The 26,018-nt window shown below is 44.5% G+C and overlaps 2 protein-coding genes and 2 non-coding genes across 5 annotated transcripts in view; 2 read left to right on the top strand and 2 right to left on the bottom strand.

Moving 5' to 3' along the window:
* The window catches only part of LOC149067903 (uncharacterized), a 40,693-nt gene extending 15,568 nt beyond the window's left edge, over positions 1 to 25,125 (top strand). The window contains exons 2-4 of one of the 2 annotated variants that reach the window (XM_089251981.1): positions 553 to 1,021; positions 19,867 to 20,016; positions 24,320 to 25,125. In XM_089251981.1, the coding sequence (XP_089108107.1) occupies positions 760 to 1,021; positions 19,867 to 20,016; positions 24,320 to 24,558 (651 nt within the window). In that variant the 5' untranslated portion in view covers positions 553 to 759 and the 3' untranslated portion in view covers positions 24,559 to 25,125. Of the gene's footprint in view, positions 1 to 552; positions 1,022 to 16,926; positions 17,342 to 19,866; positions 20,017 to 24,319 lie in introns of those variants that run through there. The other variant, XM_089251980.1, reaches the window with a different exon arrangement.
* Positions 1 to 26,018, bottom strand: part of LOC149067897 (uncharacterized) — a 346,496-nt gene that overhangs the window by 21,160 nt on the left and 299,318 nt on the right. The gene's annotated exons all lie outside the window — the stretch shown is intronic.
* On the bottom strand, positions 9,213 to 9,284 carry TRNAA-GGC (transfer RNA alanine (anticodon GGC)). Its single transcript has one exon. It is a non-coding gene; the product is annotated as a tRNA-Ala (tRNA).
* On the top strand, positions 9,361 to 9,432 carry TRNAA-GGC (transfer RNA alanine (anticodon GGC)). The gene has a single exon. It is a non-coding gene; the product is annotated as a tRNA-Ala (tRNA).

Here is a 26,018-nt window from a genome sequence, read left to right as displayed (position 1 = left end):
CTCTCGAGGTCTATTCACTGATATGATACCCTGCATCCCACGGTCACTTTTTTGGTCCCTCAGTCTAGCCTCTGGCAAATATTTCTAATAGATGATGTGGCCTGGACTGTTCTCGGCTGGTATGATATGGTCCGTGCTTGCACTGTTTTGGTCACTCACATACTTGCAAACTCTTTATGTAACTCTTTTGGTGACTCACTGACCTAATCCATTGCTTTCTCGGTCACTCTTTCGTCTGCTACCATGCTTGCAAACTCTCTTCGTCATTCTTTTGGTCACTCACTCCCTAGGCACAGGTGAAATTATTGTTTTGATGTCTTTATTCTATTCTATCGACTTGACCACTCATTCCGCATATTTGCAGCCCCTCTGAACAGGCTGGCCTGTGCTATAGCCCGCTAAGCCCCGGTAAATACTCATCTGTATGAAACATGAATCTAATCCCGTTGTGAATAGTCACGTGATGACAAAGACGCTATCTTATGAATGGCTGACGCGTCTCGGCTCTGTGGCCTAGCCTACAACTTATTCGATTTGTTTTATCTTTTCCAGGGGTGGAAGCCATCTAGAAAGAGGAAACGAAACTGGTGCGTGAAGGAATCGTATTTCTTTCGACCCGGTGACACACTCAAGAGCTGTGTACATGTGCGTATGTGTCGTCTGTGAGTGACGTTGCAGAAATCGGAGACACCTTCAATAGAGAGAGACACACACACACATTCGGATATATCTAACAGTGCTCAGTATACTGTTCGAGCCATGAGTTACAGAGGTATCCTCGTCGTCGCAAGGTTCTTCCTGCTGATGGCGCTGCTGCTGATCGCGATAGCCTTCGCGACCCCTTACTGGTTGAAGTCCGACAACCTGTTGCCCTACCAGAGGTTCCACAGGGTCGGTCTATGGGAACTGTGCTACACGACCTACAAGGAGTCCGCTTTCCTGAGGTACAACAACAACTTCAAGAACTGCCGGTGGATCTTCGACAACGATTACTACTACCTTATTGACCTGTTTGAACAAGGTGAGTACCTTTGCACCCAAATTCTAGGCTTAAAAGTGATTCTGAACGAATAATTAGGCACATCCTACCAATATTCTGAGCTCAAAACTGATTCTAAACGGAAAATTCGCGACTTGTCCCGAAATTCCAGCCTTAAAACTGATTTTAGGGCTCGAACCAAAATTCTAGGCTCTAAACTGGTTTTTGTATCACTAATTTCGCACTTTAATCGATACTCAAGGTTCAAAACTGATTCTGGATAAAATATTCGGGACTTTAACCGAAACTCAAGCATTTAAACTGATTCTGAGTGAAAAAAATTGGCACCTAAACCGAAAATCTAGGCTCAGAAAGTAATTTTGAACGAATAATTTGGAACCTGAACCGAAACTTTAGGCTCCTAAACGAAAAATTCCGGACTTGATACGACAGACCAGACACGACCCAGGCTCTGTCCCTCCCGGGATATAAGCCTTTATTCCCGGACTTGATCCAGCACCTCCTAGAGATAGGCCTCTGCCTAGCAAGTTTGCCACATTTTGAAACACAACATCCTATTTCGTTTCTTCTTATTTTGGCGTAGAATCTTCCTGATTGGCTCACAAATACTGCATAGTGATTGGATGTGAGGCATAGAAATCGCCAATTCTGAGCCCGATAATTTCTTTTCCTCACAACGATGATACTGCGGCACGAGCAGGGAACATTTTTCCCCTGAATATTCGGAGGGGAAAATGGACTACTTACTGACGTCACAAGCAGACTGCGGAGGCCTGCTATCTCTAGGCCAAAAACTGATTTTCGATAGAGAAAAAAATCGGGACGTTAACCGAAATTCTTGGCTCAAAACCGATTTTGGACAGAAAATTTGTAACTAGAACCGAATTCCAGACTCTAAACTGATACCTTTTATCAATTTTGTAACAGGTGTTTTTATAAAACTTGGATACTGAAATATTACATGTGCTCTACGGTCTAGGATCGATCGTCGAACAATATCAACTGTAGCTTTCTGTAGGTCAGGCATCTTCGACCCGTTGCTCGCGAGCACCACGGTGCTCCCTGAAGCACCTAAAGTGCTCGATTGTCGTGTCTGATTTCGTGCTCGCGAGCACTCTTGATCAACGTCCCAAGTAAACACCTTGTACAAATTGCATTGAAAGATTGAAATCATCACTAGAGCTAGCTCTAGGCCCAGGGCCGTCATTTCAACTTTTTCCGGGGGGGGGGGGCACAAGTACTCAATGTGTGTGTATATATATATATATATATACCATTTTTAGTGTATTTTCGAAAACCAGGGGAGGGGCAACGCCCCCCCCGCCCTAAATGACGGGCCTAGTTTAGGCCGGTTTCGCTCAGTCAGTGAGTGAGAAAATGAGTTAGAGAATCACTCATTACACATAACTCACTCACTTACTCTCTAGGTCACTCACTCAGAATGTCGCTCACCATGTCACTCGGTCACTCTCTCGCTCCCTATTTAGGTCACTCACTCTGTTACTGTCTGACTAAATCATTCTATCACAACTCATCAGGTCACTAATGAGGTCATTCACTCTGTTACGGTGCTCAATCACCAGATCGTTCACTTACTGACTAGGTCTCGCTCACTCTGCCACACACTAAATGACCAGGCCACGCATTCACTCACTAGGTCCCTCATTCTGTCACTCGCTCACTCTGTCACTCACTCACTAACTGCTGTACCATTTACTGACTCATCAACTCACTCATTGGTTGATTAGCTCACTCACTGACTCATTAGCACACTCGCTGATTCATTTTTACACTTTCAGTGAATCATTTGCTCACTCACTCTTTCACTTGTTCACTCACTCGTTCACTTGCTCATTCAGTCACTCATTCGCTCATGTCGAACTATTGTCGGTGAATTTTTCGGCCAAGCCATAACTCTGCCTCAGGGAATGCTTAGGGAGGGGGGAAACGCTCAAACGTTTGCTGGCCCTGCGTTTGGGGCCCGTTATCGTGGCTAAAAGCATGGCCCCCACAAAGAGTGGGCTGACAAGGCTCCAGCCCTAGGGCCCGGGACGATTTTCGCCATTTTTTTGCTTTAACACGCTATAAATTCATCATAAAGGGGCCCGTGAAAGTGTGGTCGGGGGGGGGGGCAAAAGATCCCAGCCTAGGGGCCCTGCTCTAGGATGTCGGGCCATGGCTAAAAGGTAGCCCCTCCAAACCTCGCCCGATACCGTGTATGTACCGTATTTTCCTGCTTATTATTTAAGCGGTCCGTGGATTTATTCAGAGATCTATTAAGTGACATGTGGCACAGTTTTAGAACACTTAAGCGGCCCGCAGTGCAATTCCACGTCACTAAAAACACCCGTGACGCATTCCCATATTACTGAAGTGATCCGCGGCATAGTTTCAGATAACTTAAAGGATCAGCGGAACATTTAGAGGTCACCAAAGTGGCTCTATAGAGCAGTGGTTCTCAACATTTTTCAAGCCCGCGGCCCGGTTTCATTCATTTTTGTGAGTCGGAGGCCCGGTCAAACACACGACCAACGGAAAATGAAAGAGGAAAAATAAAACTGCTAATCACTCGCGGCCCCGTATGAATGATATCAGGGGCCCGGGGGAGATATTTATTAGAGCGTGCATGCTCCCAACTCATCACCCGCTGACCAAACGTGGCCCTCGGAGTCATTTGATGTGACCCGTGACTTCAAAACTAATTTTGTACGAATGAGCTAAGCGTTCAGGTCACTCAAGTGACCCGCGGTGCAGTTATCGTCACTTCCGTGACACATCACATTCCGAGACAGGGTAATCTTTAGTGCCCCGCGCGAGATGATTTTTTTGAGGCCCCTCTACCTGACACGAATGACTGCTTACAAATGTACATCTGCGTAAAAAAATTACACGCTTAAACTCGGAAATATTATTATGGTGAGGCCCCCTCTGCCTTCAAGGCCTCCCGTGCCCATGCGTTAAGACGGTACTGTTCCCAAATCACACGAGCGGCCCTCGACACATTTCCAGAGAACTTAAGCAGCACGCATTTAAGATCATTTAATCGACACGGGGGCGCATTTACCGGTCGTCCAAAGCAGCCCGCGGCATATTTCGAGGTTATTTTAGTGTCCCGCGCCACAATCCCAGATCATCCAAGCGGCCCGCAGCACATTTATAAATCCCTAAAGTAACACGCGGCACATTTACAGGTCACTTATGTGACCCGTGACACAGTTCCAGATCGCTCAAGTAACCTGCGGTGCTGTTTAAGAGCACTTAATTAAATTCCCAGGGCACGTTCTCAAATCAACGAAGTGGCCCACACTCTCCTAAAAGTTGCACGCTCTTTAGGAGAACTCGAAATGTTCACATTGATTATGACCAAACGCTTTAAACAAGGGTGCTCATCCTTCAGAACAGCTCAGGTTACTTCACTGGTTTGAGAACGCGCCACTTAAGGGATTTGGAAATGCGTCGCGAGCCCTAAATAAACTGCGACGCGTGTTACTTAAGGGAACTGGAAATGCGCCGCGAGCCCCTAAATAAACTACAACGCGGGTCACTTAAGGGAACTGGAAATGCGCCGCGAGCCCGCTAAATAATATGAAACTGCGACGCGTATCACTTAAGGAATTTAGAAATGCGCCGCGAGCCCCTAAATAAACTACAACGCGGGTCACTTAAGGGAACTCGAAGTGCACCGCGAGCCCGCTAAATAAACTACGACGCGGGTCACTTAAGGGAACTCGAAGTGCACCGCGAGCCCGCTAAATAAACTACGACGCGGGTCACTTAAAGGAACTGGAAATGCGCCGCGAGCCCGCTAAATAATATGAAACTACGACGCGTATCACTTAAGGAATTTAGAAATGCGCCGCGAGCCCCTAAATAAACTACAACGCGGGTCACTTAAGGGAACTCGAAGTGCACCGCGAGCCCGCTAAATAAACTACGACGCGGGTCACTTAAGGGAACTGGAAATGCGCCGCGAGCCCGCTAAATAATATGAAACTACGACGCGGGTCACTTAAGGGAACTGGAAATGCGCCTCGAGCCCGCTAAATAATGTGAAACTACGACGCGGATCACTTAAGGGAACTGGAAATGCGCCTCGAGCCCGCTAAATAATATGAAACTACGACGCGGATCACTTAAGGGAACTGGAAATGCGCCTCGAGCCCGCTAAATAATGTGAAACTACGACGCGGATCACTTAAGGGAACTGGAAATGCGCCTCGAGCCCGCTAAATAATATGAAACTACGACGCGGGTCACTTAAGGGAACTGGAAATGCGCCTCGAGCCCGCTAAATAATATGAAACTACGACGCGGATCACTTAAGGGAACTGGAAATGCGCCGCGAGCCCCCTAAATAATCTGAAACTGCGACGCGTGTCATTTACAGAATCTGATCTGGAAGTCCGCCCTCTCCCCTCCGGCGTCCCCGATCAAGCCACCTTGCAGATCCAAAAATAAAATCCTCGGGGGTCTTTGGTTAAAGGCCCGTACCGTAGGATCTCGAGCAATGGCCTTTCTGTTGCAAAACTCGCGGTGCGTTATCCTTGCTGATGATGCCGAAAAAAACGATGATGACACAAAGGGGGTGTGACTTTCGTTTAATGACAAAAGAAGAGAAAGTGACTGCACGGGGTTCCAAACCGTGACGCCGCGTGTCGAGAGAAACACTCGAACAATGGACTCTTCTATAGAAATAGATTTAATCACGCTTGTGTGTGTGTGTAAAGAGCGTCGGCCATTTTTACGCTCACCGGTGCGTATCCAAAGAAACCAATGGCTTCGCCATTTTGGTGTTGTTTTTTCCCTTCCATACACGGGATAGGAATGTAAATGACGGCATAATTGCTAGGACACGTGCCCTTTGATTGATCTCTCTTGAGCCTTGCTTCCAAGGGTATCTTAAGGGATCGACCCCCAGGACACATGCGTCCAAAATGATACGACTCCACGGGAAGCCGCTCGAGACTTGGATATTCAATTTGAGCCCACGGGTCAAGTTATTATTCGAGGGGAGAAGAATCATTTAATGACCACATTAGGGGTCATTCAGCATCGATGGGGGGCGGGGGTTTCCGATTTGCTGACTTTTGGTGACAAGGAGGAGGTTTGGATGACGTTTACGCCATCAACCACCCTTTATGAAAATATGAAATATTCTTAATGGCATCTCTACCGGGTGCACCAAAAACAAGAAGAATCTTCCGCTAGTTTGTGGGCACCTGAACTAACATTCTCCCTAATGATAAATCCCCTACAGAGCCACTTTAGTGATCTTTAAATGTTTCACGGATCCTTCAAGTGGTCTGGAAATATGTCCGGGCCGCTTAAGTGCTCTGGAACTGTGCCACACATCACTCAAGTGATCCGTAATTATATGCCACGGATCACTTAAATAATCTGAGAATATGCCGCGGGAAACTTGAGTGATGTAGCACCGCACTCGGGGACCACTTAAGTGCTCTAAAACTACGTCACATGTCACTCAAGGGAGCTCTAAATGTGCCACTGTCCGGGTCCGGTCCTTCAATGTTCAATGTCCGGATCTTGAAAATGCGCGACGGGTCACTTAGATGCTCTGGAATCGTGCCACGGTTCATTTAAACGATTTGTAAATGTCCCGCTTAGTTCATTTTTACAAGATTAGAAAGGAGGGGGCAAGCCACATCAGATAACCTTCAGGGCCACATTTGGTCCGCGGGTCAAGGTGTTTATCATTATATGGCTTAGAGGGTGGGTCGCAATGAATTTCTTAAAGATTGAAACTAACTGAAATTGATTGTAATAACGTATCAAAGGTGTTTTCTTTCAAAATTTTAATGTTAAAATTTTTTTTTTGAATTGAACAAATATTTTTTTTACGTCTGGGGGGGGGGCGCACGTACCCTTATGACCCCCCACCCTCCCGCATACGTTTCTGATCCCACAAATATGCGTTAGGATGTAGGGGGCAGTACTGACATTACATTTTTTCATTTCATACCGTGCACCGCCCAGGCTCTACCGACCATTGTCAATTTTAGCCATTGCCCCGGGTGAGGGGCTGGGTGGTGTCGGGTGCTTTATTATGCACATAAAATACATGAACATGAATATAAAAGCACATTATTAAAAAAAAAGTATATACAGATTTTTGTTAAATATTTCTATTATACAATATACAATTTATTCCGATGAGCTCTTCTGATGTCTTTTTAGCTCTATTGAGCTTGAGCCCTTTGTTGGCTCTCTGTGGCCAAGCGCCAGGTCCTGAACCACGTTTTCCCTCATTGGCTTGTTGGCTCGGGTGGGCCTCCGCCGTGGCGAGGCCAGGTCCTGGACCACGCGTCTTTCCTTGTTGGCTCGGGTGAGCCCTCCTCAGTGGCCAGGCCAGATCCTGGACCACGTCTTCCCTCGTTGGTTTGTTGGGGGTGTTGGCTTGGGTGAGCCCTCCGCCGTGGCCAGGCCAGGTACGGGATCACGCGTTTTCCCTCGTCGGCTTGGGCAGTGCTGACAAGGAGGAGGGGGGGTGTCAGAGTTTTGCTGACTTTTGATAACGGGGGAGGGGGTCAAAAATGGCTAAAAATTTTCTGACGTAATATTTGAACGGCACCTTATGCCTTTTTCTCATATCGGAAGTCGAACTCGAGTTGGCTAGAAGCTGATTCTGAACGAAAAATTCGGAAGTTGATTCGAAATTCTAGGTTCTAACTGGAAAATTTGGCGCTTGAATCGAAGTTCCAAGCTCAAAAATGATTATAATCAAAATTTTGGCTCTTGAATCTAAATTCTCGGATGAAAGAACGATTCTGAATGCAAAATTCGGGACTTTGTTCGAAACTCCGAACATGAAGTTCAGGAGTTGAACCGAAATTCTAAACTCAAAATTGATTCAGAAAAGAAACTTTGGGACTTGAACCGAAATGCCAGGATCAAAAATGATTTCAAACGGGAAATTCAAAACTTTTAGCGAATTCCAGGCTCTAAATTGATTCTGCACGAAAAGTTCAGGACTTGAAATTGTTGTAGGAATTTTCCAAAATTTTGAACCGAAAACTGATTCAGATCAGAAAATTCTTGAATTGTGCCGAATTCCAAGCTCTATACTCACATTTTGAACGAATAATTTGGCACTTGAACCGAAACTCTAAGCTCATGGCTGATTCCAAGCGGAAAAATTCAGTATCGAACCGTAACTGTAGGCTTAGACTAATTCTGAACAGAAAATTCAAGACTTGGACTGAAATTGAGGCTCGAAAATGATTGTAAATGAAAAATTGGCATTTGAACAGAAATTCTAGGCTCAGAAACTGATTCCGGATAAAATTTGACACTTGAACCGAACTTCTACACCCAAAACTGATTCTAGACGAAAAATTCAGGACTTTAATTCTAGGTTTTAAACTTATTTTGAACCAAAAATATGACATTTAAACCTTCTCCTAACCAGATCATGGCCCGTTGCTCTGTCTCAATGAACAGATGTAAGTAGGTGGAAGAAGAAGACCTGGGCACCCCCCCCCCCCCATATATATATATATATATTTATATAGGCGCTTGAGCTGAAACTTCAGGCTAAAAAAATTATTCTGAATGAATAGTTTGGCGCTTGAACCGAAACTCTAGGCTAAAAAAATCAACGTTCCTGATGACAATTGGCAACGTCCAGTATTTTATCATATTTAAATGCCAAGTTCCCCTTATTTTTCCTCAATGAAGTAGTATGAGAAAGATATTACAGCTTAAATACACCGTTTGGCTATAATTAGTGATATCTCGTATTTAGGGTCGCAATTTCCAGCATTTTCCTTGATGAGGTATGGTAAACCTAAGTATGAAAGTACAATTTTAACACATGGATTTGAACCCATAATGTATATGAATAATATAAATTACAATTGAATAATTTTTCATTCAGTTGGAATCGAAATATTAAGCCTGCCTGCAGACCACTTATGCCTTCGTCGCGGACCTCGGGTTGAGAAACGCTGCTCTAAACTGATTCTAAACTAAAAATTCGGGACTTGAATCGAAATTTTTCGCTCTCAAATGATTTTGAATAAATAATTTGGCACTTGAACCGATACTCAAGGCTCAAAACTGATTTTGGACGAAATATTCAAATTCTGGACGTGAACCTATAATATAGAAACGTCCTCTCCACTTGTCAATACAAGATTCATCGAAAGACTGGTTATTTGTGGAGATGAAGATTACAAGGAAGAGAATTCATCACTGCCCCCACGGGGACTCGAACCCCGGTCTCTCGCTTGCCGGACGAGTGCTCTACCATCTAAGCTATGGAAGCAGATCGCAGAAAGGCGCCGTCCATGTACGGTGCCTTTCAACATATATATACGCTCCAAGGTTAAAATATTCTATCCGCTTCCATAGCTTAGATGGTAGAGCACTCGTCCGGCAAGCGAGAGACCGGGGTTCGAGTCCCCGTGGGGGCAGTGATGAATTTTCTTCCTTGTAATCTTCATCGCCACAAATAACCAGTCTTCCGATGAATCTTGTAGTGAACCTATAAGTTCTAAACCCAAAAAAATGATTCTGAACAAATAACTTGTGTGTGGCACTTGAACCCAACGCTCAAAACCTGGAACCGAATTCCAGGCTCAGAACTGATTGTGAACGAAAAATGCAAGACTTGAACCGAAGCTTTAGGGGTGCGAAAATGTTTCTCGGCAGAAAATTTAGCACTTCAAGTGAAAATTCCTGAAGGAAACGTTTAGGATTTGAAGCGAAACTCCGGGTCTGAAAAATGATTATGAGCGAAAAATTCAGAATTGCCCCAATACTGTTTCTATTCAAAATTGATTCTGATTCGGCATGAACCTTCGCCGCTGAATTTCGGAAGGCCATCATTTGAGACATTCAGCTCGTAGATGATTCCAGAAGACAGCACTACACATAACAAGCATTACACAGAAAACAAAAAACTTTACGTCAGGTTGCACTACACGTACACGCACATTCCCGCATGTATCGATTCGTTGGGGGGTTCCGCGGGGGGGGGGGTGTGGTGTAGCAGTAGTAGGTAGGGGCTCGGGGATCCATGATGCAGCCACCTCGTTGGGCAATTTGCCTGTTGTGGCGTTGTATTTGTATAAGACGATCATTCGGGATAAGCTGATTCCATAAAACGATCATTCGGGATAAGCTGATTCCATAAAACGATCATTCGGGATAAGCTGATTCCAGAAGACGATCATTCGGGATAATCTGATTCCAGAAAGCGATCATTCGGGATAAGCTGATTTCGGTAGACGATCGTTCGCGATAAGCTGATTTCGGAAGACGATCGTTCGCGATAAGCTGATTCTAGAAGACGATCATTCGGGATATGCTGATCCCAGAAGACCATCGATTGGATTTTGTGTTTTGGCGCAAGGACCAATTTCGTCAAGCTGCGCCAAAACAAATGACAATATGAAAATAAGATAGCATTTTTGTTCTTTTCATGTCAAAGAAGTAAAAGTATGTATGTCAATAAAACAATGTTACGTGAAACGTAAAACAACCAGAAGACCATCATTTCGGGATAAGCTGATTCCAGAAGACCATCATTCGGGATAAGCTGATTCCAGAAAACCATCATTCGGGATAAGCTGATTCCAGAAGACCATCCTTTCGGGATAAGCTGATTCCAGAAGACCATCATTCGGGATAAGCTGATTCCAGAAGACCACCATTTCGGGATATATAACTCAAAGTTGACTCCGGAACCCTCGTTTTGGACTAAATTCTTCAACTTAAAGAACTCGCGAATACCATACAAATACAAATAAATACAAATACAAATACAATTACAACGCCACAACAGGCAAATTGCCCAACGAGGTGGCTGACTTAAGACATCATGGATCCCCGAGCCCCTACCTACTACTGCTACACCCACACATGCACCCCCCCCCCCCCCACGGAACCCCCCAATGAATCGGTAAACATCCATAAAAGGATGTTAGAATTTAGGACATTTTCGGAGAGCTGCTTGTGAGTGAAAACGCGGGACACGCGGAGGTGGATTTATGGTTATGCAGTATTTGTGGGCTAAATACATTTTCCGAAGATGATGTCACTCCGATATCCATACAAAGGTTTTAACAGCTGGCTGATGCGAAGATATATTTTGGAAAGAGAGAAAATTCAACTGCCCCTGCGGGGAATCGAACCCACGTCCTTTCACTTTCCGGGTGAACACTCCTCGCATCAGCCAGCTGTTAAAAACCTTTGTGTGTGTGTATATATATATAAATACATTTTACCACCCTTTACCCATTCTAGTTCAATTTTTTCGCCACTCATTCCTCAAATTTGCCACCCCAAGCTTATATAGTCCATTAAACTCCCACACCTGTAAATACGCTTCTGTCTCCAAGTCACTCTTTTGGTCACTCACGTGCTTGTGTGCACGCTCTACGTCACTCTTTTAGTCTCTAATGTAAATCCTTCGAGCGCATGGGGTGCCCGAGGACACAGGAAAAGAACGGGTAAAAAAACATTTTAGAGGGCCGTAAAGCTGTTTTCACACGGTAGCGCTAAATACTTAGGCCCGTTCGTACTCAGAACGGCTACCATTCGGATCGTTTTATCCGAAAGTTTACTCTGGGATTCATCCCGCGACTTGGAGCGACAGGGAAAGGTCTTTTCATTGGAGCTTGTCGGAATTCTAATCACGAAGCCGATTGGCCGACCTTGCGAAGAAATTCCACGAAATACGATTCACGACGAACGTAAACAGAATGGTCATGATCATCCCGAATGACCATCAGAGAGAACACCCGAGCCAAAAACAACAACAAAAGAAACTGACCTTTTGAATCACCTTCGCGTGAGTTGGCGACACCATTTGTTTGTTTGCTCAATCGCGTGATTATGCAAAGAGATAGGATTCGGACTCATATGATGTTTCTTTAGCCTCGTACCGGAAGTTGCCCGAAGTTTCGAAACCGCTGCTTCCGGTTGTTTTTTCTCGTTCTCAGAAGAAAACGCAGAGAAAATGGAGGTTTAACCGCACCCTTGACCGATTGGCGCAATATTATAAAATAATATAATACTATGAAGGAATTTTGATGGTCTTTTTATATTCGTTGTTGGTCACGTGAGCGAGTCTCGATTCGCGAGCTGAGCGCTCTTTCCTCCGCCCCGTCAATGGTGTTTTGAGGAATCCCTCTCGAGAGACTTGAAATTCCTGTGGCCCCCCCCCCCCCCTCCGGACAGGGATCTAGCTTCGGACCATAGCGGAGATAGACTTGGTAGTCAGGGGGGGGGGGGCACGATGATGATGATGTCAATTCATATATACATTAGATCAGTCGGCTCCACTTCTGATGCTGGGAGGTGCCCCCCCCCCCACACGCATCTCCGCCCATGCTTCGGACCGAGGAATTATGTTTATTACCTGATCTCACTTTAAATTAACTTTAAAAAAATTATAGAGGGGCCCTGAATTATAGCAGCTAAGGCCTCGGCCCATTATTATTTTGGAAATGTCTTCGGGATCGAATAGCTAAGGCCGGACTTAGGAGTTTCGCAGCCCGGTACGAAAAAATAATTGTGCGGTCCCTTCTAAAAAGTTTATGTACCGTAATAATCTCCCCGACTTACGAAGTTTCCGAGTTACGGACAGAAATATTTTGGCAGTCTTGGTTGTATAGCATGTAACGTGCGCGCGCGCGAAATCGTGTGATGGAGTTCAAAAATCAGGATGTGTGTGCCATTTTGTTATAGAAAGAAGCTATTTTGTTATACTCATTTTCATAGGCGTAATGTGTATTGGGAGGGTTCAAAAATGTAGAGGGGGGGGGGGGGGCAGGGGCGTAGCCAGAAATTTCGTTCGGGGGGGGGGGACCACTTTCATTTCAGGGGGGGACCAAAGTGACAGAACAATGGATTTGGCCATCTTTTTCCCTTTTTTCGGTCATTTTCACACATTTCGGGGGGGGGGGGGAGCTGAAACTGACTGTTTCAGAATTTTTCATTTTTTTGAATTTTTCAAATTCAGTTTTTCTGAAAAAATGTTTCCATAAGTTTCACAAATATTGCGCGGGGGGGGGGTGGGGTTTCAAGCTCAATAAAAGTTTATGCCTGCCTATATGCTCATGCTTTTTTTCCCTACTTCAGGAACGCATTGATAGGTTGTCTCGTAATCAAACACGATGCACAGGCCCGTAGCCAGAAATTTCGTTCTGGGGGGGGGGGTGGGGGGGACAAGTGTCCCCTCTCCCGCTACGGCCTTGACGATGTATAACGATAAGAAAGACTTATGGCATCAGAAACCCCAAAAAAATGGCTGCCTTAATAGTTAGTTAAGAGAAAATTCAGATATACAAAAATTGCGAGCTATTAATAGCTGACTTTTCATTCCTTTCTCAAAACCCCAAACTCCATGGATCTAATCGAATTCTGTAGGGTTTGAGCATCGAAACTGCACCATGTTTCCCCGATAGAGCCCTTCAAGTCATCAACAGTCGAACACTGTATTTCATTCGCAAACACACATTTATCGTATGCCCCATACATTCCTAATAGGATTCAAGTCAGGACTCATCAATGGCCAAGCCTGAAACCGCTACATTTTCGCGATTAAAGAGCTTTGTTTTGTGGCAGTAGATCTTCCAATAGACACGTTTGGTCAAGTTTGATGGTCAAGTTTGATATGTCAAGTTTGGTCCCTCCTAAATCTTTCTTCTGCAATCAGTGGCGAATTGTTCTTGAGGAACTCCTATCTGGAAACGTGTCCGGGCCGCTTAAGTGCTCTGGAACTGCGCCACGCATCACTCAAGTGATCCGTAATTATGTGCCGCGGATCACTTAAGTAATCCGAGAATGTGCCGCGGCAACTTGAGTAGTGTAGAACCGCACTGGGGTGGGTGGGGGAGGGGGCACTTAAGCGCTCTAAAACAACGTCACATGTCACTCAAGGGATCTCTAAATGTGTCACGGATCGCTTAAGTGTTCTGGAACTGTGTCCCGGGTCATTATTTAAGTGATCTTAAAATGTGCCGCTTTGTTCATTTTTACAAAATTAGGTTTGAGGAGGGCAGGCCGCATCAGGTAACCCCCCGGGGCCATATTTGGTCCGCGGGGCAAAGGGCCTTTATGCGATTTATCATTATATGGCTCAGAGGGTGAATTAAACAAATACATTTTTGATCGTCGCGCGGGGGGGGGGGGGGGAGCCCCCCCCCCCCACTTGTATACGTCTCTGATCCCACCGATATGCGTTAGGATTCAGAGGGGCAGAGCTTATGACGAATTTAAGCTGACAAGGGGGGGAAGGGGTACAAAATGGCTAAAAATTTGCTTTCGTAACACTTGAACGGCCCCTTACTGTCTGACGTCCGTTTGGAACTTGTGAGCTCGTTGTGGGGTCATTCAAGTATTACGTCAGCATCGATGGGGCGGGGGGAAGGGGGTTTCGGGTTTGCTGACTTTTGATGACAGGGTGAGGGGTTTGAATGATGCTTACGTCACACACGCACATCAACCACCCTTTTGTTAATATATAAAAGTATCAAATATTCTCTTGATGGCATCTTTACTCGGTGTGCCGAAAACGAGAAAAATCTTTCCGCAGTTTGTGGGCACCTGAACTAACATTCCTATCTATTGATAAGTCCTCTATAGAACCACTTTAGTGATCTCTAAATGTTCCGCGGATCCCCCAAAGGATCTGAAAATGCGCCGCGGACCGCTCAGGTGCTCTGGAACTGCGCCGCGCATCACTTAAGTAATCTGGGAATGTGCCGCGGGTAACTTGAGTGACGTAGAACTGCGCTGGGGACCACTTAAGTGCTCTAAAACTGTGCCACACGTCACTGAACGGATCTCTAAATGTGCCACGGACCGCTTAATTGTTCCAGAACTGTGTCGCGGGCGGGGGGGGGTCACTGAAGTGATCTGTAAGTGTGACACGGGTAGCCACGGACCGCCTGCTCTTGGAGTTGTGCCACGGGTCACTTAAGCCAGGCCCGTAGCCAGAAATTTGGGGGGGGGGAACCAAACTTATAGAACAATAGATTTGGCCATCTTTTCCCCTCTTTTTAGTCATTTTCTCACATTTCGGAAAGGGCACCGTGGGCTTCACACAGGGCCGTAACTAGTGGGGAGCAGACGGGTTTCGTTCCCCGGGCGCTAGACCCGAGGGGGCGCAAATTTCATTCTGAAACCTCACCTTCAAAATTACAAGGAGGCATCAAAATGCGCGCTTGCCCCGGGTGATCAAGCATCTAGTTGCGGCCCTGGCTACACAGATGATTTAACTGCCCTTCATAACGCATTAGGGCAAGGGTGTGGGCCACTTCATTGATTTGAAAATGTGTCACGGGCCACTTAATTAAGTGATCTGGGGATTTGAGAGATCTGTATATGTGCCGCGGGTCACTTGAGTATTCTGGAACTGTGCCGCGGTGATCTATAAATATATCGAAGGGCCACCTAGGTGATCAGAAACTGTGCCGTGGGTCATTTAGGTGATCTGGGAATGAGCCGCGGGCAGTTGAGTGATCTGAGAATATGTCATGGGTCACTTAAGTGATGCAGAACGCGGGGTCACTTAAGTTATATCTGTTTATGCGCTGCTTAAATCATTTTTAGGAAATTAGGTTTTGAGGTTGCGGGCCAGTCACTGCTGGGCATGGACGACATTTGGAGACGGGGCAGGGCCGTCTGAGTAACATATTGGGCCCAAGTGCAATGTGACGTTTTGAGGCCTACCCGTTCACATGCGAAAAATCATAGCCGCAGATAGCATTTTCCCACCCCCCCTTTTCCAATGCACTTGAATCTTCCGGGCTGTGCCGGAGTGACCCCATTCGGTGAGACGACCCTGGAGGCCTATAGCTATAGGGTCGGTCAAATGTGGTTTGCTTATCCAGAGAATATTTATTGCTTATATTTTCTGCCCCCCCCCCCTCCCTTATGGGGAATGGGGCCCCCCGGAATGAATTTCCCCCCCGTTTTTACACGATAAATTTACTTCGGCGGGAGCCGTGAAAAATCCTGGCCTGGGGCCCACCAAAGATCTCATCTGTGGTGGCCCGGCTCCGGGATTATCAATGGGTCTGGCCTCGAGTATGTACTTAAATTAATCCAGGGGTTCTTATCCTATGGGTCGTTGGGGTCGTACAAATCCACTTACAACCGAGGACTCTTGAGCTACGAACCAAACTTGATTCGCAGGCGCTTCCAAAGTCTTTTTTATGCACTTATTGCGTTACTGGTTTCACTAAATTTCGAAACATCAACAGTGGGGATGCGGTCAGCATGGCCCCCACATGGGGGGGGGGGGGCTGACAGGGCTCTAGCCCTGGGGCCCGGGACCGTTATCATTTTTTTGCTTTTTCACGCTATAAATTAACTGCAGAAGGGGTCCGTTAAAAGTCTCACCGATGGGCCCGCAAAAGATCCCAGTCTAGGGGCCCCGCTACAGGATGTGGGGGCCATGGCGGTCAGAGGCGGATTTAACGGCGGGCGCACCGGGGTCCCGACTTCCATAGGGCCCCCGAGAAACACAGACTTCACTTTTTTCTAATTTAAGGGGCCCAATATAGTTTCTTTTGCGCCCGGGGCCTCGACCGACTTTAATCCGCCGCGGGTCGCGGCTGAAAAAAAAAGGTCAAGAACCCCCTGCATTAATCGTAAGGGAATTTCACGATGAATGTGTTTGATAGATGGCAGCACCGCGCGTGGGTTGGTTTCTTCTGGCACACGACCTATTTCCAGATGGGAGGGAAAAAAAAGGAAGTGGTTAAATGACCTTCGAACACGCATAAGCGCAAAAAATTATCGCCTGCTCCGCTGCGATCGCAATCGTAGGACGTTACGATCAAAATCGCGGAAACGAGAGAAACACCTAGAGGATACGACTGGAGTCGTATATCCGGCCTTGAAAAATACGACTATTTGCTAACATATACGAGAATTCCGTTCGCCAGCGAGAAAGCTCGAAAACAAGTTTGTTTATGTGTTGTTTGTGTAAATGGTGGCCGCAACGTGAGCGCGGGCTTCGGAGCCAACGCCCTACAATCCAGAGATCCTTTGATTTGTAATAATAACAATTAATAATAATTAATAGTGTTTAGAAGATGGTCAAGACGAAACTGGGCGCGCTGAGGATAGCCTCGGACAGCTTCTCGGTGCTGTGCTTCTTGATGGTGTTCGTGGGCTTCGTGACGCCCAACTGGTTGGCCTCGGACAGGAGATTCTACGGGGCCGTGTTCGTGAGGATGGGCCTGTGGGAGACCTGCTTCAGGAGCTTCCACGATCCCGACGACCTGGCCATGCGCAAGTACTACGCCGGGTGCCGGTGGATCCTCACCGACGAGTATCAGAAGCTCAGGTCCTTCATCGAGCAGCGTGAGTATCGACGATCAGGCTTTGGTCGACACCAATGTCTTAACGCATGGGCCCACCTGGGCACCTCAGAAAAATTAGAAGTAGTTGAAGTTTTCGAAAATTTGCCAGGTAGGGCCTCAGAAAAATCACTTGGCCCGGGGGGCCTATGACGCTCTTAAGACGGCCCTGGTCGACACATAGGCGGAGATACGGGGGAGGGGCATTACCCCTCCATCGTCAAAGGCGGAGTCAACTGATCTAATGTATATATGAATTGATACATCATTGTGCCCCCCCCCAGACTTCTAAGTTTATCTCCGCCTATGGGTCGGTCGATCACATAGGCGGAGATAGGCTGGGGGGGGGGGCAAGATCATGCTGTTGTCGATTCGTCTATACATATATGCATTAGATCAGTCGACTTCACCTTTGGTGCTGGGGGCAATGCCCCCCCCCCGTATCTCCGCCCAAGATTGCTCAGTGCTATCTTAACGCATGGGGCCCTCCCGGGCATCTCAAGAGAAGAGGGGGAACCTCACAATGAGATATAGTTGAAATTTTCCTGGAGTATGCACGTAAATATGCATGCCTGGTGGGGCCTCAGAAAAAACATTCGGCTCAGGGCCCCCCCCCCCCATAGTGCTCTTGAGATGGCCCTGGGCACTACTAGATGCTTGGTCGGCTTGGGTAAGCATGTATTTTGGTGTGTGTGTGTCCCCCCCCCCCGCATAATGTTGAAGGAAGGGTTAAAGGGTGAAATTTGCACCGTTTCCTCACGCACCAGACCCACTAGGCTCAGCCCTCGGATGGGGTGCCTCCGATTAACGCATCGCACAACCAGTTTCACCCTCATCTCGCATCTTTCGCAAGTGACGAATTCGCATGGTCGACTGCCCCGTACCTTGTTTGATCGCTCACATACTCTCTAGATTACTTTTTTGGTCACTCACTGACATGGTTTAAAAGAGTGACAAAGGTCACGTTTGATCATTTACACATGTTCTAGGTCACCCCTTTTGGTCATTCACTTGCTTGCATGAAGGGCCAGAACTGGGGGGGGGGGCTATATGAGCCCTCCCTCCAATAAATTTTCAAGAGGGCCGAGCCCAATAATTTCTGAAAAACAATGCACTGCACCCTCCCGCTTCTGCATATGTGCTTGAGTCTTGTATATATATATATATGTGGGACAACCAGAGAAACTTTCACCCCCTCCCGCAATGTCATCTTCATGTCTGTGCCTCTGGTTCTGGTTGTGGGGACAATTGCCCTGGGCAGCAAAATTTAGGGGGGGGGGCAAAAATCGTAGTTACGGCCATGCTTGCATACACTGTTGATCATTCACTGACATGGTACCTCTCATTCTGTGGGTCACTCTTTTGGTTAAAGCGAGTTTGGAAGTCCCTGAACTATTTACATGTTCCAGGTCAGTCACTCTTTTGGTCATTCACATGCTTTGACACGCTCTATAAGAGCTCTTTGAAGAGCTATACTAATCCTCACTCTTCATTTTGATCCTGGAAAGTTACGCAGACCCATTGTTGACTCTCAGTTCATTTTTGAAACAGTGAAAAATTACGCAAACACGTTTGTGACTCACGAGTCTCAGTTTCAAAACTAGGATCGATTTTGGATTTGCGATTGCAGTCCTGTAGAGCTATGCAGATCCAGTGTTGTTTCATTTCTGAAAATTATTCAAACCCGTTTTCTGACATGCTGGTAATCACGAAAAATTAAGCACAGACTCCGTATTTCCTCGCAGTTGTAGCCTACTATCTAAAAGCCACGCAGACTCTGTATTTAACTCCAAGAGTTTGATTGTGATCCTGATAAGCTGTACACACAGACCCATTATTGACTTCCAGACTTTAAAAAAAATGTGTAGATCCATTTTAAGCTGTGGCAGAGTCTAGCTATGAACCTTAAGAAGTTCTACAGACCCGTTTCTGACTCGCAGATCTCTATAGTAATCCTGAATAAAACAAGGAATTATTCCGAAAAACTCAATTTACAACTCACCATTTTATCTCTTTACAAGAAGTCTGCCATGTTAGAATAGTGTGGTGGTATCTGTGCAGCCTACCAGTTCCGCCTGCATGTGGTCAGTAGGTTTTGATATCTGAATTCCAAATCGGAACTCGAAAACTGACTATTGTACATAGCCACCAAGGCCGCAACTAGATACTTTGTCCCCGGGGAGGCAAGCCGGAATTTCAACGCCCTTTGCATGTAGAAGAAGCAGATTCTGATCCAGCGGCTGGGTATTAGACCCCCCTTCTCCCCCTAGTTGCGGCCCAGTATGTAGCCTATTGATTAACCAAAAAAATTGGAAAAATTTCGATCCAGTTCATCAATTTTACTCTTTGTTCACTGTGTGCATTTTTGAACCCAGTAGCCTATATATACCTATCACAAGTATGAGGCGAGCGAGAGAAATTTTTTGATTATTACTTGTAATTACAATTAAAATACTGAAATCAAATGCTATATATGTTATTGCGCCCTGCAACAAAGTAATTGTTTTCTTTTTTAAAATTGTTTTACAGCATTCTTCATTGTTGTCCAAGTATTTTACACATTTGGCTTCACAGCGCTTCTTGTTGCGTGCATCATGGTCCTTGCTGTTCACCTCTGTCTCAATCCAGAGAAGAATTACGCCTTCATTCGGATCATCGCCATATTGATGCTGTTCGCAGGTCGGTTTCTTTGTTGATGTGAATTTCAGAGTTTGTATTTTGACGATTATGTTCTTTTTTCCCTTCTTTGTTCATTTGATCGAATTTAATTGCTGTGTTTGACGAATGTTGCCCGTTTTCTAATTATGATAGCGAACAAACATAACACAAATGCAAGTTTTATGGAATAATTATCACTGTACTCAAAATGATGGAATGCAATTTCTCTAGGTGAAAAGAGGGCTCTGTATGTTATATTAGTTATGGCTGCTGAATACAAAACAATATGCTTTGTTTTGCTGTAACATTTAATGAGGGTGTCATTACTTACCATTCGTTATAACAACACTGAGCTAAGCTTTGTTGCAACATTGAGAAGAGGTGGCATTGCCTGCTGCATTTTGCTGCAAATACTTAAAGACTGACAGTATCTGTTACTTGTGTTGTTACTGAATAACGTTACTGTTACACTATTTAATAAAGGGGGGGGGGGCATTTCCTGCTATGTTTCATTATGACGCTGAGAAAATGAGGTATTTCACTGTTTCGTTACGATACTGAGAAAAGAAAGGTAGCGTTGTCAGGTAGGATTTGTTCGAATGCTGAACAAAGGTGGCAGCATTGCCTGCTATGTTTTGTTAAAACACTGAGCGAAGGTCGCATCACCTGCTACATTTTCCTGAAATGCTGAGCGATGCTTGCATTGCTTAATCAAAAAAATTATTTCGCCCGAAACTATAGAAACTATTCACAATGTGATGAGGACACGCACCACATTGTGAATATTTTCTATGGTTGTGCATTGCTTACTACATTTTGTTAACACATTGGGTGAAGGTGGCATAGCTTGCTACAGTTCGCTGCAACTAGGCATTGCCATGCTACAATGTGTAAAAACACTGAGCAAAGATGGCATTGCCTGGTACAGTTTGTAAAACACTTAGCGGAGATAATACTGCCTGCCAAGACTAGAGGCGAGGGACATGAAAAGAGCAACTATTTGGGCAGCAAACTTCAGGGTGGGAAAAATTTTTACTTCGGAACAAAAACCACTAATATATAAAATTATCAATATCTTTGCTGGAGGAAGGTGGCGAACACTCATTACAGCAAAATCATGTTTGTTTTCCTGACAAAAAATCTTAGTTATGACCCTGGTATCTGCCACAGTATGTTAGAACACCGAGCAAAGATGACATTGCTTGCTGGCGAAGGTTGCATATTGCCTCCTTGTTCGGTTACAACACTGAGTAGAAGTGAGATGGTCCCCCCCCCCCCCCGCAAAAGTCCCAAGACAGATTAACACCCATTCTTTCTGAACCGAATTAGTTTTTCCAGCACCCCTGTGGCATTGTCGAGAAATGAAAAATGTTTTTGACCGTTTCCTGTCATTATCCTGATTCGAAAATGAAAGACGTCTTTCTCTTTGTTGACAATGTGTCAAGACCAGAGGTGTATTTATGGTTTTGCCACCCTTATCATAATCTAGTGTAATTTTCTTGTTTTCTTGTGTGTGACCACTCTTTCCTCAAATTTGCCACCCTGAGCTATAGCCCAGTTTGCCACCCACCCCTCACCACTCCTGCAAGTACAACTGCATCTCTAAGTCACACTTTTGGTTACTCCCATGCTCACACACTTTCTAAGCCATTCTTTTAAGTCACTCGCATGCTTGCACACTGTTCTGGTTACTCAGATACTTTCACATGCTCTAGATCACTCTTTTGGTTGTTCACTGGCATGGTTCCTTTCTTTACAGGTCACTCTTTTGATCATTTACACGTTTACTTACACATGCTCTAGATCACTCTTTTGGTTGTTCACATGCTTGCTCATGCTCTAAGTCACTCTCAGTGCCATCTTAACGCATGGGCTCACCCGGGCAGTTCAAGAGAAGAGAGGCCTCACAAAAATGAGAGAACTGAAATTTTCGAGAGTTTTCCAGGTAGGGCCTCAGAAAAATCAATTAGGGGGGGGGGGCATGGTTGTCACTCTTTTACTCACTTATGTGCTTGCAAACGCTCTATGCCACTTTTTGACTTCTTGGTCACTCACTGATCTAGTCCCTAGCTGCCTGGGCAGATGCAGATTTATCATGCCTCCCCCCCCCCCCACATCTTGCAGCAGGGAGCCCCCTGGTTTCCTGTGGTTCTCAACTTTGAGGCGCAAGTGTGAGCCAATCTCCACATTAAAAAGTCTCGCCACAGAGAGCAACAGGCCTACAACGATAAATCATTCAATCATTACACTTCACTCATAGATAGAAAATCTGGTGGCAGATGGCAGTACTAATCATAACAAGCATTACACAGAAACAAACTTCACGCTAGGTTTCACTACACGTACACACATTCCAACATGTACCAATTCGTTAGAGGTTCCGCAGAGGAATATGGACGAGGTGCCTGTCTGGTTTAGTAGTAGTAGCAGGGGGCCCCTAGGTTGGACTTTTTTACGGGCCCCTTTATTGTTAATTTAAAGGATTTAACAGACAAAAAAAATTAAAATAATCCCAGGGTAGGAGTACTTTTAGCCCCACCCTTGGGGGGGGGGCATAGGATTTATTGAGGGTTATTCAAGTTTTGCCATGCTCTTCTCCCATTCTACTAGTTTTCTTAACCATTCATTTCCTCAAATTTGTCGCCACCCTGTGCTATAGCCCGCTAGGCCTCGCTGTAAATATGCCCATGGGTCAAAACTTATGTAAGATAGAACTAGACTTAAAGGCCAGAGTTTTCCCCCCCCTCAAACAGTTTGTCTGATGGTAGGAAAGTTATCATCCAGGGCGATTGGTTGTTTGCAGATGAATATGTCGGGACCCGGGTTCTAACCCTATCAGTGCCACAGTGGTAATCCGCTGAAGTTTGTTTTCCGTGGTTCCTAACTTTGAGGTGTAAATGCAAGCCAATCTCCCCGTTAAAAAGTTTCACCACATAGAGCAAGAGGCCTAAAAACGGTACAGATATTCAATCACATTACGCTTCTCTTCTGAAATATAGATGGCAGCTCTAAAAAATCAGATGCAACACTAGATGCACACTCAGACTGTTAGGTGCACATGCTTACACTTCCGGCACAACTCACTAGGTAGTAAATTGACCATGGGGCGATGGACTGTAGTTGCCCTCAGTGTTAAAAAAGAAAGAAAAGATGAATATGTTAAAAACAAAGTACACAGTGATTACACATCACCCACACAAAAAAGACAACACGTAGGGACGAACTTGTGGTATAAAAAAAGATGAGTGAACATCTGAGAAAAATCGGATTTACAGCTACTTATTTGGGCGCAAATGGCCAGTTGGCATTGCTTCTCTATATGTTATTACAACAGGGAACAAACACGTGCCATCGTATGTTACACTAGTGTTTTAGATATGTTATAAGTAGAACCCGGATTATATGCAAATGCATATGTGCATATGCATTTGCATATTTTGGCCTTTTTCAGCATTAATGCATATAAATGCATAAAATCAAAGAATTTTCATAATAAGTGCATATTTTTGAAAGTTTATTTAAGCGTAATCACTTTTTTTATAATCTTTCAAAATCAATATTGCTAATAATACAGTAAAACCTCTTTTGCGGTCACCGGCGGGACAAAACAATTTAAGAGGGGTGACCTTTCATCAGGGATTTGAAATGCATATTTCTATTATACAAGGGGAAAATATTATTTGGCCCTTAAAAGAAGGGCGACCGCATCTGAGGGGTGTCCGTTAAAAGGGGGTTTCATTGCATTTTTATAACAGGTTTTTTTCTACCGCAGGTGGAATTTAGTGAATTAATAGAGATGTTCGTATTTTCTAAGTATCAAGTGTTCTATTATTAAGGCTATTTCCAGAGCTATGTCAAAAGCGTTCAATTTTTTTAGAAATGGTGTCGAAATTCTTTTGTTATTGGTATTTCGTTACTGAGCAACTACAACAAACTGGAAATTAAAAATGCCTAAATAAAAAATGTGTAGAAATATGCAGGGGGTGTATATGCGGGGATATTTTTTTGTAAATGAAAATATGCATTAAAAAATAGAAAATGTTCATTTCAAAAGCATATCTGCTTTTTTTGCATGATGATTTTTTAAATGCATATTTTCTCATTTTTGATTACATGTAACTTTTCATGACTTGAGTGTATATTTTGGGTTTTAATGCATATTTTGGCATTTTTGAGTGCATATTTTAGCATTTTAAGTGCATATTTCGGCATTTTTAAATGCATATTTGCATATTTTTAGAGCGTATTTTGCCACTTTTTTAGTGCATATAATCCGGGCTCTAGTTATAAGTAACCATCAGAATTTTTTCTCTTTCTTTCACAGCGATATGTTGCACGTTGGCAGTGGTCGTGTTCGGCATAAAAGGTGACAGCAGAGAATGGATGCCTGATCCCGACCATAATTATCTGTCATGGTCTTACGGTCTGGCGGTCGTCGGAAGTTTCTTCATCTACATCTCATCCATCTTGTTCTTCATCGAAGCGGGAAAGGCCAAGAAACGAGAAGACGAGATACAGCACCAAGTCGCTTATCATCTCGAGCAGACTCATACCAAAGTATAAAATATGACGAAGAACAATTTAACGATGTAACTTAAAAAAAAAAATGTGGACATCAGTTGTTTGAACAATGACACAGAGTAATTGTTTTAGTCACGTTATGTATTGTCGATAGATATTATCTCTTTTTTTCTCACAAAATACTTGTTCGATTGTTTTATATGTTCTTGTATCTTTTTAACATGTTTATTTCATGCCACTCATTTTTTTTTTGTCTCGGTATTAATAATCTCCTCGAGTGATTTCGAAAATACCGATTAGCGTTTCTAGAAAATATAGATCATATATTTGTTTTGGGGGGGAGTAAGGAAATCTCGCATTAGAATCTTTTTATTTTTTCATCATTACACGTGATATTTAAACATTCCGTCCAATCACAAATTCTATCGAGAATGTATGTATTTTATTAACTTTTACACCATTTTTAATTTTTTTTCTACGTTTGGTGATGGTGCAGTTGTTATTTTTTTACATCTATCGAGAAATGGTTTTAATGTTATTTTTGACAGATATAGACTTTTTTTCCAGTGCGTGTTTGTGACGCAAAAAATAAAGTTACATTGGATTGGATTTTGTGTTGTTTATTCGTTACTTTTTTTTAGCATCATCATTAATCATTCTCACCCACACTGTGAGTGTAATTTGGCATTATGTCAAGCTTAGCGTGTGCTTCAAGGTGACATCATAATGCTCAAAGGTTCTCGATTCTGATGCCATTTCACACGTGGAATGAATGATCAGCTGTAGGTTAATCAATGACTCTGCAGTTGGATATGATGTATTATAAGGTGTGATTGACAAGTTGACACTGGCCTAAGGACCCTTGGTCCACCATTGAAGTCAGTCAAGGATGGCATTGTTTTGCACAATTTACAATACAGCTCATCTCGAGAATCACCTTTAAAGCACCTCCAAGCTACTGCTATAGCCACTGGATTGTTCCACTCGCCTTAACCAACGCTATACACCATTTTTGTTAAACTCATATGGTGACTATATTACCCATGACCTTTGTGCAATTTCGACCATCCTGATTTTTTCTTAACATAACATTCGCGGCCCGGCGGTTGAGAAACACTGTAATAGCAGTACCGTAAACTTGTTGGAGGACGTGGATGATTCTTGATGTGGGTAAACATGATTTTGCCTTCCCACCACTAAAATTTGTCGATTTTAGAATGGCATTTTTTTTGCCACCCAGAACAGTTGCGCTCCTTTACTTCCAGCCGTACCAATAGGTCCCCTAAAGCGTACTTCAGTGTTCCTGAAGTGGGTGAAATCGCCCTTTGGGGGGGGGGGGTGTGGCGATAGAATCTACTGACGTAACATAGGATCCTATGGATTGGCTTGAGTTGGGGGGGCGATGGATGAAAAAGTTTGGGAACCTATGGCCTACTTGAATATTTATTCATTACTGAATCAAGGATTAAATTTATTTTCACAGCTTATAAATTAGTCGAATT

This window comes from Pholcus phalangioides, unplaced genomic scaffold (genome assembly GCF_987345545.1).
Source record: "Pholcus phalangioides strain wild (caught in Gottingen) unplaced genomic scaffold, Ppha-v1.0 ptg000028l_1, whole genome shotgun sequence".
Classification (NCBI taxonomy): Eukaryota; Metazoa; Arthropoda; class Arachnida; order Araneae; family Pholcidae; genus Pholcus; species Pholcus phalangioides.
This window is presented reverse-complemented; position numbering and strand designations above follow the sequence as displayed.